The sequence below is a fragment of the Leishmania mexicana genome, chromosome 4, assembly GCF_000234665.1.
Source record: "Leishmania mexicana MHOM/GT/2001/U1103 complete genome, chromosome 4".
NCBI classification, from domain to species: Eukaryota; Euglenozoa; class Kinetoplastea; order Trypanosomatida; family Trypanosomatidae; genus Leishmania; species Leishmania mexicana.
In genome coordinates, this window is record NC_018308.1 from 421,338 (window position 1) to 438,817 (window position 17,480).

Genomic DNA, 17,480 nt, shown 5'->3' on the forward strand with positions numbered 1-17,480 from the left:
TAAACTCTGGTCTCTCCCTCCTTTTTTTTCGCGCAGGAAGCGCGGTAAGGAAGATTGCGTGGGAGGAGGCCACGTGGTGACACGTGGCGTGCAACAAGGAGAGGCCGAAAGACGCGCCTCTCAGCTCACTAGGATGGAAGCACGGACTTGCTCCTGCCTCGTGCTGCGCTTTGAGGCGAGCATGTCAAGCAGCTTGACTCTCCAATGCACCGGTATTTTAGTGTTTTCGAAAACGACCACTTGAAGTTGGCAGTGGTGCTCGATAAGTCGGAAGAGGGCTACAGCCGCCCCCTCGCTGATAAAGTTGTCAGAGAGCTCGATGAACTCGAGGTTCGGCATGTTGGCCGCACTGGCGCACAGCAGCTCTACTCCACGATTGCGCAAGCCGTTCTCGGAGAGGATGAGGGCGCGCACATTGGGCATTTTCTCGATAGTGGCAAGGATAGGCGCAATGCCCTTGTCCCCTACATAATTTCGGCTAAGGTCAACCGTTTCCTCGGCGTAATCGACGCCGCATCTGTCAGGCAGGACGCTTGTAAAGGCACTATTGGGCCGCAGCCCCATCTCCGCACACGATCGCATGTACATTTCTTGAAGGGAGAGTGAGCGCATCTTGGTGCGGTTGGCCGCAGGCTTGCGCGCACTCTTGCCGCCAGGAGGCTTGGTAGGGCGCTTCGGCGGCATCGTGTGAGAAGGTCGTCGAGGCTGCACAAACAAACCGGAGCGCAGGAGGAAGTACACAACACACACACACACCTTCCAGCCCCACACCAAATTGAAAATGGGAACAGTCGCAGGCAGCTGCGGCAGAGAAGGGGGAGAGCAAGTGCGCTTGGATCCATCTCCCAATATGTGCAAGCAGGAGACAGTGGTAGGAAAGAGAACGAAGGAGGGAGACTGCGGTGCCGCGCACAAGACACGAAAGATGTTTCACACACGGCGAAATATATTGAAGAAAGAAGCTGGGCCAAGAGCACACCTATCATTGTGGTCCAACTGCTCCGTCTGTGTGTGTGTGTGTGCGTGCGTGGGTCTGTTGCTCAATGCATCTGAGGCACGCCTGTGGTGTACAAGGTCTTGAAGAGGGTTCACATGGCAGCCCAAGGGGGCCATCCACGGAGCCAACGGAAAAGAAAGAGGGGGAGGGAAGCGGTGGCTCTTTCATATATATATATATATATATATTTACCTCACGTCCCTCATGAGGCACCGTCCTGTTCGTGTGTGGGTGTGGGAATGTTAGACTACTACGCTACGCAAGCCCGAGACAGTGACAAGACAACAACAACAGTACACAGCTTCTCGGCAAGAGAAGACCGCAGGCAAAGGAGAACACAACATGGTTGGTACACACGCCTGCGCCTCGTTTCCCAAGAAAGCGATTACCAGTAAGTGTGGCGGGCGATCCTCTCCGCGACAGACACGCGTACTTCGTGTCCCACTACACTCAAACCATCGCTATCACGCGTAGTAAAAAAAGTCGAGAGACCAGCGACGCAGAGACGAAGCAGAAAGGAATTTTGCCGTCAACGCTGCGTCTCCCTTTCATGCTCGTTGCCCGCAGAATGCTTCCCTGCGCCTGCGGAGCAGAGAAGCCCCGCACGCGCCACACCGCTTCTCACTTGCTAGGAGGTTCAGAAGTTCCACCACTTCGTGGGGCACGTACCTTTGGTGATCGTGCCGTCTGCCGTAATTGTGGTCTGAACACGACGCTGCCCCGACAGAAAGGAAAAAAGCGCCAAAACGCAGCCCACCCCGCAAACCCCCATAAGTCCGTACATGTGCTGGAGAGCGTTGTTGCGAGTGCGGTGGCCGCGGCTGAAGGTGGTCTCTTCGTGACCCATCGGCTCCTTGATGAGCTGATGGCCTAGACGTCGAGCGCAACGCCGGAGCATTTCCTTGATGAAGCAGCACGCGGGAAAAAATGAGGCAAACGAAGGAAAAAGGAGAAAGAGGAGCCCGGGGTGGTACCCTCTGACAGACGTGGGAGGTGTGTGATGGGTCTCACCTCTAGGCGAATGGTATAAGTCCTTGTGTAGCCGGAAGGGGAGATGAGCGCATGTGAGTCCTTTCGGGAACGAGCAAAGGGGGAGAACGTCCTCAGCCGAGAGGGACGGGAAAAGGATGGTGGGGCGAAGGAGCGAGGGAAGGCAAACGAGAAGGGTTTCGGGAGGGTGAGGAGATCGGCGCTAAATGCGAAAACAAAAAAATATGTTAGTCCACCCTTCTCGCAAGCGCAAGCTGATGAGACATACTTCTGCCTGCAGCAAGCCGCACGAACGCAGTCGTAGTTAGCCACACCCGACGACGCGATCAAGGTTGGCCAGACACTCTAGTATGTAGTCCATCTGCACCGGCGTCGGTCCAGCTGACACACGCACACAGAGGAAGACGTGTCTGCCTCCTCCACAGTGTGAAAGAGAAGAGAGAAGACCATCTTCAAATGTTCTGCTTTTTCAGAAGGAGCCATGCTCACATCCTCGAAATCAGTAACGTGTACGCCACATATATGTATTTTCTTCGTCATATCCAGACCTCCATGGGGGACATATATATACATATATATATATATCGGTGGTCATGAGGGCACTGCATTTACGAGGCTCACTGGACAGATACAGGATAGTGCCTTCGTTGGAGAGACAAGGGCGTGAGGAGGCGCACACAGAAGAGAGAGAGCGAGGTGAACAATGAGCCTTGATGGTGTAGAGAAACAAAAAAGTGAAATACACGCACACAGTGAAAAAAAAGGGAGGAGGGGGGCATCGGAGAAAAATAGCAGCATGTTTATAGTCGGTGGGAATGGAAAACGAGAGAGGAACACAAAAAGGAAGAGAGAAGAAAGGCCTTGGTTTGCCATTACCCTCGTCCTCAAAAGTCATTGACGTTCGTGCGCATGCCTGCTACACTTCATTCAGTTTTAACTGCGAGCTTTACGGTCTGTCCCAATTCTGCTTCCCTACTTTTCTTCCATTCTGGTAAGAAGAGAGGTGTGTTGTTGCGCTCCGGTCGCTAAGAAAGACCCCGCGTGCGAGACAGAAGCTATACAAGATGTGGCAGATGCAGCTGTCACTTGGTCCGTGCGCTCTGTTCTCCTGGCATTCGTTGACGCACCCTCCCCGGGGGAACCTGCGCAAAAAAAGTAACAGAGAAAAGAAGACGGAGAAGAGAAACTAGACAAGTATGTTCTCACATGCACACACACACCGAAAAGAAGGACAGAGTACCCCTGAGGCACACATCCATTATTCGTAAAATGTCGCAGAAAAGAAGCACACATGCACACAAACTGCCTGAATCACGCCCGCTCACGCACATCCAGCACGATGCAGCGAGAAAAGAGAGAGGGGAAAACGACGAGAACGAGCGGGAAACGGGCATGTCAAGTTTGCTCTCCTTCATTCTGTCACCGGTGACGCCTCTTTCACTTCACCAGCCCCGCCACCACAACCCTGCGGAGCGCGCCTGATAAACGCTACATGCGGGCTGTGCGCAGCTTGAGTGCGCGTGCGTGCACATGCGTAAATACGTTTTGCAACCTCCACAGGCATCTTTCTTCTACGCCCGCACGCACACTTTAACCCGAAAAATGTGACACTTGGCATGGAAGCTATACAACGGGAACAGAAAAACAAGAAGCGCAGGGCGACTCACTGGAGTGCGGGTGTGAGTGTGTATACACGTCTGCATCGCAGAACAGCAAGAGCAACAGCACACATGGAGACACGCATACAGAAACACACAGAGAAAAGAGAAGAATATTGTAGAGAGAAGCTGCTCAGGTATAAGTCATGCTGTCGCTTCTCTTCGTCCCAAATTTACAGGGAGGAAACACGGAGGTGGTTGCCAACGGATCCTTTGTTCGGTACGAGTGCGAGATTATGTGAGCCGTGGGGGAACTGAGGGGGGATCACCTTTTCGCCTTTTTTCCGCCAAAAGCTTGAGTTCTGTGACACCTCACAAGTATTGTGCCTCCCTGGAAGCTCGCTGCTGCGCATAGAACCCTAGCACGAAGAAAATGACTACACATCCGTTTCTGCCGCTCAAAGGGTGCAAGAAAGCGAGGAAGAGGCCCACGAAAGCGACAGCTAACAAAGCACCGAAACACAGAGAAAGGCGGTGAGAGAGAGAGCAGACAACGACATGACCAGTCACGTTAGTACCGCAACTGGTATAAAGAGGTAAAACACGGGCACACATCAAGGGACGGAAGAGGGAGACACATCCGCACACAAAAATAGGCTAAAGTAAAACGTGTTCACACGCACACACAATGCACAACAACAAGGGGATAAAAAAAAGGAGTCCTTTTTCACCGGTCAAAGCCACAGCAAAAGGGGAAAAAGAAAAAGGGTCAGTCACACAAGGTGCATCGCGCTCTCTTCTTTGAGCGGTGGGGAGATGGAGAGAGAGGTGGGGGTAGGGTATGTCAGCCAAAGGCAGTCCGTAACAGAAAAAAAGCTCTCAATTCGTTTCGTACGATTATAGAAGTTTGGAGGAGGGGGGGGGTGATCCGCGTGGCTCTGTCACATTGAGAGGTGCAAGAGTATGAACGAAATGAGAGACAAGAAAGACAGGGGAAAGGTCTGTACATTCGCACTCATATATGGATGTGCGACGATGGATGGGTAAACGAAGGGAGGGGGTGGGGCAGGGGCCTCCAGAGAAAAAAAAGGGATTATTTTCATCCAAGGTGGGTGGGTCGTGGTGTGAACTACGCCACATCAATCAAAACGAAAACAAAGACCACAGAGGTGGAAGTAGTATTATCTTGGATATGCCTATACTACGACCAACCGCCACGCTCAGCAGACACACACATGGGTGTGTCGAATGGCGCAGCAGCTGAGGCCCACGTCGTACGTGGTGGGCTCTCATAAGGGTTACAGATGAATGCGAGGTCAGGTGAATACACAAATATATGATTGGACCCCGAACAAAGGTAAACAACAAAAAACGAGACTCAAGAACGCGCGACAGCAGAGCGAAGAAAGCCGGGACGAAGGGTCTTTTACTGTTGGGTATAAAAAAAACGTTGAAAACACATACATGCGAAAAGCAAAGAAACGGCCAGGAGGGCGAACGACGGAGGGTGAGGGACGGGGAGAAGACACACACACACCCATACACACACGCAACACAAAAGTGGGTGACGGAGGCACGAAAGGAAAAAGGGGGAAAAGGAGAGGGAAAGTAGCACACATAGGAGAGGAGAAACGAGAAGAAGCCACGCACACAAACACGAATAGGCTGGCGCGAGCCTCTTTTTTTACGCTATTTTAACTTTGTAATGTACAAAAGGAGAAAGAAAGCAGAACGACAGTGCATCCAAGGGGACGGAGAGAGAGAGAGTAGGGAGTGGGAAAGATTTGTGTGTAGGGGGGATCGAAAGGAGAGCAAAGAAACGAGACGGGTGGAGAGATACAAGACAAGGGCAACATCGGACGTCATCGCATACATGTGTCTACATGTGGTCGGTGGCGGTAATATTATGTGCCGTGGCCACCGATGCTGAAGATGTTCTCCGGCGGGTTACTCCTTCCAAAGTCAGAGAACATACCCTTGCCATCCGCACCGCTGAGCATATTTGGCTGGTTTGCAGCGTTGGCATTCGTAGGAGCGATCTCGTCGCGCGACGAAAGTGACTGACGCGTCGGCTTGGTAGCTGACACGTTCCAATCAAAAACATAGTCCATCGTTTCGCGGGGGCTCATGGAGTCTAAAACGGACTGGAGAAGGGCGTGGCACATGTCGTACTGAGGGGTCTCCGCAAACTCCATATTTCGGGCGTAGAAGAGCAGGTGCTCGAACACCTGAGGGCACTTGGCACAAATCTGGCTATAGCTCAAATCAGCCTTGATCTGACCGATCTTGCGCTCCTTGGCCGACAGGTCCTTGATGTTGAGGCCCGACCACGGCAGGCGACCACGATACATGTAAATCATGATGTACACTAGCTGCTCCAGGTCGTCACGGCGGCTCTGCGAGTATCCCTGATGCGTCCGCACCGAAGCGAAGCGCGAGGTGCCCAGAAAGTACCGGCCAGTGAAGATGTCACGATGCTTGCCATCGGAGTCGATGAATTTGGAGCTTAGACCAAAATCAATCATGAAGATGCGATTCGAGAAGGAGCCTTTGCCCACAAGGAAGTTATCCGTCTTCAGGTCACGGTGCACGTAGCCCACAGAGTGAATGTACTCGAGGCGCGACAGGATCTGGCCCGCCAGCATGATAGTCGTCTTGAGAGAGAAGCGGCCCAACCTCTCGTGGAAGTCCTCGAGCGATGCGCCGTGCATGGACATGATCAGCATGCGGTAGTCGCCTTCCTGTCCAAAGTACTTCAGTGTCGCAATGCCTGAAATACCATCCTTTGTGGGAGTCTTCTGAATGTCCTGCATCACGCGCGCCTCGTGAAAGAGAAACGAGTTGCGACCGTTATTCTTTTCCATCTTCACCGCCACCATCTCGTTGTTGGACGTCTGAACGGCCGCGTAGACTTCGCCGAAGCCACCCTTGCCGAGCAGCTTCGTGAGGAAAAAGCGTCCTTGAAAGATGGACTTAATGACAGGTGCCACCTCGGAAGATGTCTCTGGCATTGTGATCGACGAAGGGCTTCTTCTCGCTTTATATCAGCTACACGAGTGTATGATGGCAAAAACAAAGGCGGGGAAGAAGAGAGAAGGGAGGAGGGAAGAGCTCGGCGAACGCGAGGATTGCTGGGATTGCTCTGCTGGTGAGTCAATTATGGAAAAGGGGGGGGGGGCAGAGATTGGAACGGGCCTTCGCGCACGTTAGATGACGGCACTCCTTGTGCTTGATGTCGTACTCCGCGGTGCTGCGTGAGTAAGTACTGCCGCCGCAACGGAGTGCCGAGATGTGTATGTAGAGATACGAGCGAAGTAATGGCGGGTAGAAGACTTCAGTTTCCTTCCCTTTAATATCGGCCAAAGGGTGTAGTGGGTACGGGAGAGGTGATGAGGGTACCGCAGAGGTTACACACACCAAAACAAAAGGGAGAGCGGAATGACAAAAGCGGGATGAGACGTCAATGCAGGGAGCACACCATCCTGCAACAAGGGGCAGCACGAAGCAGTAGGGCTGTGGAGGCGGCACAGAGGAAGAGGGCAAAAGCATCCTCCCTCGTGAAACTTTTGCGGATGCCACCGCGTACCTGTTCCCACCCTTCACGTCTCGTGTACAGCGACGCCGCAGCGCTCTACTAGCGGGATACGAACGAAGCCCACAACCAACACATCGCCTAACCTACACACTGTTCAACAGAGCACTGTGAAATGACCTTCGCCCCCTGCACCCTGACCGCAACTGCAACGGGGACCGCCGCGCCCTGTACAAGCCCGCACCCACTTACGGCGAGCCATTTGCTAATCTTGCTTGCTTTGTACCGAGTATTTCGTGCATTCCCGGGCACGGATGTGCGTGTCTATTTGTGTATGCGTGTAGCCTCTCATGGACTCATCTCGCATGACGTTCGGAAGAGAAGACGTGAAAGACGCGACAAGAAAAACAAAAGCAACGAAGCCGAAGCAACGACAAACACTACCGCTACGTCGCGGCACAGTCTACAGCTGGCGCAGCTTCTCCAGCTGCTCCATCGCAGCGGGCCAATACGATATGGGCAGCCGCCTCTCCAACTTGAAGTAGTTGCTTTGGTTCAGTGACATTGCTCGAAGCCCTTTGCACAGTTTCTCCTTCTCCACCGCCGGCGTCGTGCTCGTTGTCTCAGAGGAGCGCGGCGTCGCCTGTGGGGAGTCATCGTCGTCCGCCATCTCCGCCCACGACTTACCCTGCAGCTTCACCATGAGTGCAAAACGGGGATCTGTCTCCATCTTATGCGCCACCAGCTGCTTATGATGCTCCTGGGCGTACATTTTTGCCCTCTTGGTCAACGGATCGTACTCCTGGGAGATGAACTGCTGCAGTTCCGCCAGGGACATCTCTTCGCGGACAATCATCGAGTTTCGGTTGTTTTGAAGAATCGCGGAGAGGATTGTTGGAAACAAAATATGCCGCGCATTGGAGAAGTAGGTGATGGGCAGCACATTCAGCATTGTTCCCAGGAGTGGCTTCTTCTTCCCCCACCCCATCATGTCTTGGAGCGGTGCGTCATCGAAGCAGAGGTAACCGACGAGGAGGATGCACTCGTGCAGGGTCGCGCGTAGGTGGTAGTGCTTGCCGCCTAACTTCTGCGAATCGCCCAGATCGGAGCCGCTGCTGCAAGGGAAGGCTGGTAACGTGTTCAATGTGATACCGAATTGCAGCGCCTCTGTAAAGGAGCTCTTCAGGCCCTTTCCCGTCGCCTCCTCGACGTCCTCCGAGGCGGGAATTGTCTCAAGCTCATCGAGGTGGCCGTGGATGAACATGAAAAATCCGTTAAGAACGTGAAACAGCTCCGTGCGAGTGATGAGTGCTGGCAGCGAGTCTGCAGAGGGAGTGCGCTTCATGTCACCCTTCCTCTCTTGCCTCGCCTCCATAGCGGCCCCCGCGTCGGTCGAACCGTCGTGCAGCAGCTCTTGGAGCTTCGTCAGCTGCCAGCGCGCGAGCGTGTTGAGGGTTCGAAACAGGCAAAAGAGTATAGTCACCCGTTCGCATGACAGACTCGCGTCACTCTCCCGCAGCGGCGATCCGTTCGGCGTGAGCATGTTCTGCAGCAGCGTGAAGAGGGACGTCGTGATCTGCTGAAACCAGTTCCGCTTCACTTCTCCCTTTCGACGGGTTACCACGCTCAGTTCCGTGTGAATAATACACAGGGCGGTGTAGGCAAGTTGTAGCTCGCCTTCCTCAGTGCACGTTTGAAGTACTGCGATGCACACGCGGTCAACGCCGACAACGTCCATCTCGTTGAGTAGCTGGTCCCGCACCGGCGCCAACTTTGCTGATCCCTGTGCTTCCGCGCTGATACGCTCAAGACACGTGCCCAGAACTTCCATTGTGCAGCGGAGAGCCTCGGCATTCTGCTGAAGGAGCAGCGAGTGAGCCTCATCACGCAGGCACGTCAACAGCAACACCGTGCATCCACTCTTGATGAAGTACAGCGCGTTCTCTTTTCCTTCCTTCTCATCCACGAACCACGACAGCATGATGTCGGTTATCTGCCGCATGACCCCGAAGTCTCGCGCTTTCCGAGCCTCCATGAGTACCTTGACCAGCGTCTCGAACGAGTTGAAGTAGCGCACGAATTCGTAGTCCACATCCCCGAGAGTTGCAGCGGAGACTTCACTCAAAGGATGCCTGCACTGCGCCACTGACGGCGTCGCCACGGCTGACGCGAGGCGGCTGAAAACAACGCGCAGCCTGCTGCGATTCAAATCCTTGGTGGAGTGCGCCGACATCTTTTGGTACGTGTCCGCAAACACCTTGCCGTGATGCGCCGCTGTGGTGGACAAACGCGACAAGCGCGACGCCTGCTGCTCCACCTCCTGCTCTGACAGCGGCGGCATCATCTCCTCCAACGTCGGCCGAGCCGCCAGCTCCCTGTCCCGACGCTCCTTCGCTTCGCGTAGCTTTTGCTCCTGCCGCTCTAGTTTCTGCTGCCGCCTCTCCCGCTGCTCCTCCAACAGCTGGGCACTCTGCTGAAACTTTTCCTCCGTCTTGCGACTCTTTGCCTCCGCCTCTGCGGTGGTGTCAACGTGGTGTTGCTGCACCTTCTTCTCCCACTCTCGTGCCTTCTGCTGCTTCACCTCCTGGTCCACTTTCTTCTGCTCGTCGACGCGGCGAAGATTGTCAAAGCGGTGCTGTTCGCGCTGCTGCTGCTTCTCCTGTCGCTCCTGACTTAAGTTTCGGCGACGCTCAGCGGCAGCTCGCACTGCCTCCTGCCGTTCCTGTGCCTGCTTTTGAAGTTTCTCTCGCATCTGCTCCTGGTTATGCTCCACATCGCTCATTTTCTTGCCCAGCAAAAGCGCCTTGTTCTGCTGCTGCAGCTCCTTCGTGAGCAACACCTCCTCCACACGGGAGTGGGCGCGCTGGGCCTTCTCACGAGTCTGCCGCCGCGCTTCCTCCGCACGGCGCACTCCGTTGTCCATCCGATCCTGCGTCTCCATGCGCTGCTTTGTTTCAGCCTCCTCGCGCCGCGCTTTGGCGCGCAGGCTCCGGGCATCAGCCACCTCTGACTTCTGCTTCATCTCCTGCAAAATATCTAACCGGCGCTCCTCTGCCTGTCTCTGACGCTCCTCCGCGCGCAGCGCGGACGCGTACCGAGCAGCCTCCACGTCGCCCCTTGTCTGCACATCTGCCCGCACGGGAGAGTGCTTGGGAGAGGGAAGCTTCTGCTTGAGGAGCGCCGCCTTGTAGTTTTGGGGACCCTGGCTCACCGCGGTGGCGGAGATACGCACGGCGTCACCTAACGCGTCGTCAGGCTCCCTGTTCGACGGCGTCACCAGCGTGTTCACTAAAGAGCTGACCTGGTTGCGCATGGAGAGATTCATTCTGCGCGCTTCAATGCGCCGCTCCACCTTGACGGTCTTGAGCGCCTTCAGGCAGTCTTCCGTTACGGCGATAAATTCATCTATATCATGTAAATGGCCATGATTTTCCAAGTTATACAAAACCTCGTAAACGACGGACTTGAGCTTGCCAATAAGCAAGAAACTCGAAATCGCGTTGCCCTCGCTGCCATTTAGTGCACTGCTGTTGACAGTCGCAAAGTTGCCCTGCTTGGGTGTGCGAGGGTCGGGGTAATCGGCATCGCCATTGCCAACATTAGTCAGCATCGCGCCCTCTGGCGGAGCACCTCGACCGTTTTCAGACATCAGCACAAGGTGCGAAAAGCTAAAGCAAGCAAACACAGGAGTGAGAAAAGAGAATGTGTGATGGAACACACTGACTCCCGCGGTGACACATCAAGCCTTACTCGGGTGCAGAGAGACGCAATCAACTCCAATTGTCTGTACTGTGAATAAGGGCCTATGTGAGTGTGCATGAGTGTGTGTGCGTCTCACGTGATGACCGGAGAAAGGACGGGAAAGGTTACAGTCAAACAAAAAAGATGATGATGAGTGGCACTAATTCACAGGGAGTCCTTTCCTCGCACATCCGATGCGACAGCGGCCCTGCACGCATGATAGTGAGAGCCAACTGACCTCTTGTATAGAGGGGAGAATATCGCGAGAAAGCTGCGCTCATGGCCACGTATCACGCGGCGTGCACTTGATGCCAAATCATCAACGACACCACCCGACATCCCTGTAGCACTGGTAGAGCCGCGACTGACATTGCGGCGGCACGCGAGGAGCCCGCGCACTTCGCGCCCTGCCAGTGAAATTGAGAGGATACTTGAAGATCGGCGCCCGCTTACTCCCAGGCACAAAAAAAAACATAACAACGTGTCAACCCTTTTCTTCTTCCCTTGCTTTGAGGTTCTACATGAGGATAATGTGTGTAGGATGTCCGTCGCCGGTACATGCGAGCCCGCGATCTGCCTCGTCGGGATACCACGCTTTCCTGCGCAGAATGCTGCTTGGCGTCAGCATCCGTGCGTGGCAGGGGAGACTAGAGGCCGCGCAAGACTGCAAGAGCAAAAAGTGCACGTCAGAGAAGAGCAGGTGCTCTGTACATCTGAGCCGCTTGTGGGGACTGGAGGGGTAGACACACGGGACGCACTTTTATCCCAATGGGGAAAAACCGGAGAGGAATAAAAACAATCTCAAAGCGAGACCAGGCGGGGAAAACCGGGTGGATGAAGACAATCAGAGTTCTTTGGAAAACAGATATGAAAAACAAAACAAAACGATGATTGAAAGTAGAACAACGCACCATCTAACCAAAAATAAGCACGAGAACCAGGCAGTACAGAAGACAATATCCAAAGTGCTGCAAAAGCTACCACGCGCACGCTAGCTCACCTCTGCCTAATTCCACTAGCGTCTTCCGGTCGCACGAAGTCCTCTGCGCAACAGTTGCTAAGTCAGATGAGGACCCTTAGAAGCACTTGTTGTGCACGATGCTTGGCCCAGACTCGTCGTACTCGCTCTTCTTCACCCACATTGTCTGGAACGTCGTCAGCGATGACAAAATCGAACCACCGATCCACACGCTGTACTTGCGCTCCGGTGGCGCAACCACCTTCGGCTTGATCGACGACGGCGCCAGGTTCGAGATCTCCTTCGCGAGGCGCTCTGGAAGGTTGCGGAACATGGTTGACCCACCGGATAGCACAATGTTGCCGTACAGCTCGCGACGCACATCAATGTCGCACTTGTTGATGGACTGATACACCATCTCCGGAAAGCCCGGCGCCTCGTCGAGGCCAATCAGCGACGGCTTGAATAGCACCTCCGGGCAGCGGAAGCGCTGATTGCCCACCATCATGACGTTGCCGTCCGGCAGCTCAAACGCCTCCTCGTTCGCCGACTTGGCGCTGTTCGTCATCTCCTCCTCGAAGTCGAGCGCTACGTAGCACAGCTGCTCCTTCACGTTGCGCACAATCTCCTTCTCGGCGGTCGTCGTGAACGTCATGCCCGTCTCCATCATGATCTTCATCAGGTACTCCGTCAAGTCGCGGCCAGCCATGTCCACACGCCGCACCGCGTGCGGCAGCGAGTAACCCTCGTAGATCGGCACGGTGTGCGTCACACCGTCGCCCGCATCCAGCACAATACCGGTAGTGCGACCAGAGGAGTAGAGGGACAACACAGCCTGAATTCCAATGTACAGCGACGGCACGTTGAACGTCTCGAACATGATCTGTGTCATCTTCTCGCGGTTCTGCTTCGGGTTCATCGGCGCCTCCGTCAACAGCACGTTGTGCTGCTCGGGGTTCACGCGCAGCTCGTTGTAGAAGGTGTGGTGCCAGATCTTCTCCATGTCATCCCAGTTCGTCACGATGCCGTGCTCGATCGGGTACTTCAGCGACAGAACGCCGCGCTTCGACTGCGCCTCGTCGCCAACATACACCGTCTTGTTCGCGCTTCCCATCATAGCCTGCATGTTCTTCGGGCGGCCCACGATGGACGGGAAGACGTGGCGCGGAGCATCATCGCCAGAGAAACCGGCCTTCACCATGCCGGATCCGTTATCGCAGACGATGGAGCTCTGCTCGTTGTCAGCCATTTTCTTCGTTGAGAAAAATAAATGGGAATAAGCTGTTTTCAATGAAGAGTGTACAGGCAAGATATCTAGAAATCTGCCATGCGAGCGCCATGAAAGAACAAAGCAGGAGAAGGGGGCGACAGGATGATTTTTTTATAGGAAAAGAAGCCCGTAGTGAAAGGCACGCATGATGTTCGCCCCATACAGATGCATAACAATACCACTGGAGGGTGAAGTGCCGAGATGTACCCACTCAGCGAGAAACAATATGAAAACACTTTAGCCGACAGCACAACACAGCTACAGAGATGACATTCTCCGCTTTTTCCCCCTTTCGCGAAAATCTCTCAAACAACATCTCGAACACTCACAACTGCACTTGCGACAAACTAGCCGGGTCGCTTCACGCGCTGCTTCTGTAGGGGCACACAAAATGCGACGACACCAGCCCCACTCACACATAAGCATGAAACTCGAATGCCTCGCCAGAGGAGACGCGACGAGAACTCTTTGACAGCATCTTTGTGGCCCACTGGTTCTTCACATACGCCAGCAAAGACGATTGGTGTTTTTCTTTTTGCAAAGACTATTTAACAAAAAAATCTACAGGCAGAGCGGCGTACAAAATGAGCGCAATTTCAGTCGTTCAGAAGCCATAAACAGAGTCCCCGCCGTATAGAGCCTCTCATCTTTCAAATAAAGCAAAACATACTCGCGTTCTTCATGCCCGATAAAGCACCACTTTGTGCATTTCGTGGCACTTTGACAGTTAGGGAGCCTAGCTCTCTCGGAGGTCCATTCAGCACGAAGAGTTCTACGATTGGCACCAAAGGCGCAAGTCTCGCAGTCCACACTCATACTCACAATACCAATAACAGACACACACCACAGACCTTCTGTACAGTCATCATACGACTATTGACAGAACGTACCAGAGCGGTAGACATACACATTAACTATGTGATAAAAAAAAGATAGCCAATAGCTAAATCGCAAGAACACGCTTGTTTTCATCTTTCCGTTATTCATTCTGCGTGGCATCCGAGAACAGCCCAGGTAAACTACGACATGAGAGACTCCAGTAACCACGCAACCAAAAAAAATAAAGGTGTTTTATTACACACACAAAGTTAATGCGCTGTTTACAGCAACTGCTCACCGAAAAAAGAAAAAGTATCAGCTCCTTCAAGCACCACCTCTGACCGACCACCGACTTAGCAAGCATTACAACCTTCTTCAGATAATGACAAAACACAGTCAAAAGACATTAGTAAAGCTGCACAGTACATGTGTGATCCAACTCTCTTCGGAAGCCCTACACTACTGTCATCTCTAGTCACATTTCCCGGAAGTGCTGCAAACCTACAACGCCTTGAAAACCCCCGATGAACGTCTTTCAATACACAACATATACCACAACACTGCAAACGCCGAGATTGCAAATAATGAAGCGAGAAAAAAAAGAAAAAAGAGTTTTCATAGAAAAAAGGCATAGCTGAAATAGCGAGCTCGCATTTTTCCACTAGCGACGGAGGGCCATAAATACGCCCGCCTCTTCAAAGCGTACCATTAGTGTAGCAAAACAAAAAACAAAACACAAAGTAAAAAAGGCGAAGCGGTTATTGACTTCGGCAGAGTCATGCAGATTGACTATGGTGCAGTGATGCCAAACGTAACACACACACAGAAAACAAATTAGAAAATAACCGACCTCACCTGCAACTAAATGCAAAGCCGAAAATGCCGGCACATTTCCCACTGTCGTCGCTTCCATGGAGGATCTTGTCGATAGATGGCTCCCTATACACCGGAGAAAAAAAGAAATCCAAACGACGTACAAGGTAACTCCTAGCCATGGCAGTTTCAAGGATGCGTCGGCGGGAAAACAAGAGCAGCAGAAAACGCAGATTCTCGTAAAACCTCCATACTGGATCAGGCATCCAAATTCAAAGACAATTGTAGGGAAAAGATATATACCAAATTTCGTTTGCGTCGCTACACCTCCAAAGGCTATCTGAAAGCAGCAAAAAAAAATGTTCGCCCAGGGCCCAGAAATAGCGTAAAGTACGAAATTATTTGCGCTTCGCTAGGTGCGTCGTAATAAGTGCGCTGAACCTGCCCCCACCACCGTAATAACAGAAGTCTACAGAAGAAACGAAACGAAGCAACCCACGAGCAAACAAGAGTTCGATATCATGCAGGCGGCCAGACTGAAAAGACGCTACACGTGCGCAAGGCAGTACATCATAGTCTCAGTTGTACCTTTCGCATACCAGAACGACATCCCGACCGACCATTCGTTTTCTTCCGAAAATGGAAGGCATAAATCCTCAAAGCACACCATAAATACCAATGATGCCTTCTCTCGTTGATTTAGCACTTCCACTCCTCTTCCTAACTTTCTCAGCGGAAAGAACTCAAGAAAAGACAGTTCTGCGTAAAACCGTCGCGTCTCCTGCAAAAGTCATAGCATCATGACGCGAGGAGACATTCACAGAAAGCACTTTCAGCTATATCTTACAGCATCTCACGTCGGGTAGGGAAGCGCAACAGCATCCTTTGCCTTTGTCGCCGGTGCCCCTGACAGCACCTACGGAGAAGCTGGTGAAGGAAGCCTAGAGGAGAGGCTTTGGGCGTCTACCATCTTCTGTACCCCTGCAAGTACATCTTTTGCGCTACTTGCTGTACATAGCTTTCCTTTCAACAACGGCATCTCCCTATACACAACACTCATACTCCCTTGAAAAGCGACTCCACGGAGGAAGAAAGAGGAGTTCATTATGAAGGCACCTACATCACTGCCGCAAAGCCGGCAATCAAACATTTCCACACGAGAATCTTGCGCTCTATAAACATGGCCCAATAAAGGCTATAGACCTAACACTAAGACCTAGTTACCCTCATTGTTTTAGTAGGCATCAAAAGTCAGCCAGTAAATCATCCTTTACGCTGGCGTGTGCCAGTTGATTACGTCCCATACTCCTCCCTGCCGCAAAACATGGCAGTGGTGAGTGAGGAGGGGGGCTGCGACTCAAGAAACCAAGTGGTAACACCACCGTCCAGTGACGTCAACTTGAGCACCAGTTCGGCGTCTCCGGAGTGCTCGATTACCGGAACGCCACAAATGTGGAGTCTACTATACCTCCGCTGTTCGCTGAAGCTTCAGCTGGTAGAAAACAACAACCCCCCTCCCTTCCCCTCCGCGGCGTCCGACGGTAAACCCAGGCGCTGATGCATGCAATCTGAATGTGTGTAACAGTGCACTTTATCATTCTTGTGGTCCACTGTTACGGCAGGTTTTCACCTTTTTTCTTGCATTGTTTCATTCCATGTCCTGAAACGTTCCAGTTAAAAACCACCAACATTCGCTTTCGCTGCGCCGCACACGTTTTACCCCCCACCAGACCATTCTTTCCATCACTGACAACATCTGCCGCCCGTCTTGCGGCAATGAATGGTCTTTCGTCTTGGCCAACTTCAACCCCTTCCTGCGAACTGCCGCGGTTCATTCCTGTAAAGCTAAAAGCGCTGCAAGCTCCAGTGGCTGTCACTACGCGCCGGTGTTGTTCTGACACGTCTTCGCGTAAGGGTCCGGGGGGCTTTCATACTTTCACAAGAAAGCATGGAAAACGATCGGCCCACCGCCAGTAAGAAAGTGCCCTCCCCTTTGACTTGTTGGCTCCCCCGTCTTTGCAATACGCATTTCTCCGCCAGAAAAAAAACACCAGAACCGTGTCATTGACTTCTGCCCGTTCATACCGTGACCATTCGGTAACGGGCAAGCTGCTTAACAGAGATGCCCCCCAAAAGATACATATCCTCGTACGCTTCACTTTTCTCCGTTGTTTCATACATGAACCTCCTTCCTGTAACAGAAGCGGAGCCGCTTAGCGCCGCCTGCGGGAACGTTGCGCATACTTTTCCGAAGACCATTCAAAAGTCCCGGAGTTCGCATTTACTAAAACTGCTGTTTGCATTAGCGCCTTCTACAACGGGGCGGTCGCCAACAGGACGACGACGTGACGGTGTGCTGCTCTACTAGTCCGGGTTGCGTTGTGTGTGCTTGCGCCCCTTGCCCCTTCGATGTTGTGGATCATTGGAAGGGGAGCCCGCTCCTTAGCTGCGCTGGCTACGATGCATATTGGGTGTGTTTGGCCTACTGCTGTATTTGTGTGTGTTGTGAGTTGCTTGCGTTTCCGCTGCGCTGTATGCCGGCGTGTGTGGTGAAGGGCTGTGATGGTGATGGTTGTTGTAATGACCGTGGTTGTGATGCTGTTGCTGTTATCCCTTGGTGTGTGTGGCCTATTAAAGGTTGTTGTGTGCGTGTGTTATGGTACGGGGAAGGGTTAGGGTTAGGGTTAGGGTTAGGGTTAGGGTTAGGGTTAGGGTTAGGGTTAGGGTTAGGGTTAGGGTTAGGGTTAGGGTACGGGTACGGG

At 53.0% G+C, this 17,480-nt stretch overlaps 4 protein-coding genes across 4 annotated transcripts; all 4 read right to left on the minus strand.

Moving 5' to 3' along the window:
• Nucleotides 1-120: 120 nt before the first annotated feature.
• LMXM_04_1200 (conserved hypothetical protein) lies at nucleotides 121-684 on the minus strand (the record flags this gene model as incomplete). Its single annotated transcript, XM_003871836.1, has 1 exon — nucleotides 121-684. One exon carries the CDS (start codon nucleotides 682-684, stop codon nucleotides 121-123), a length of 564 nt encoding a protein of 187 aa, XP_003871885.1.
• Nucleotides 685-5,489: 4,805 nt separating this feature from the next.
• Nucleotides 5,490-6,596, minus strand: LMXM_04_1210 (putative casein kinase I; the record flags this gene model as incomplete). The annotated part of the gene is made up of 1 exon (XM_003871837.1): nucleotides 5,490-6,596. The coding sequence occupies one exon, from the start codon at nucleotides 6,594-6,596 to the stop codon at nucleotides 5,490-5,492; it is 1,107 nt and encodes a 368-aa protein (XP_003871886.1).
• A 984-nt stretch (nucleotides 6,597-7,580) lies between these two features.
• LMXM_04_1220 (conserved hypothetical protein) lies at nucleotides 7,581-10,727 on the minus strand (the record flags this gene model as incomplete). The annotated part of the gene is made up of 1 exon (XM_003871838.1): nucleotides 7,581-10,727. The coding sequence occupies one exon, from the start codon at nucleotides 10,725-10,727 to the stop codon at nucleotides 7,581-7,583; it is 3,147 nt and encodes a 1,048-aa protein (XP_003871887.1).
• Nucleotides 10,728-11,934: 1,207 nt separating this feature from the next.
• On the minus strand, nucleotides 11,935-13,017 carry LMXM_04_1230 (actin; the record flags this gene model as incomplete). Its single annotated transcript, XM_003871839.1, has 1 exon — nucleotides 11,935-13,017. The coding sequence occupies one exon, from the start codon at nucleotides 13,015-13,017 to the stop codon at nucleotides 11,935-11,937; it is 1,083 nt and encodes a 360-aa protein (XP_003871888.1).
• Between the last annotated feature and the right edge of the window lie 4,463 nt (nucleotides 13,018-17,480).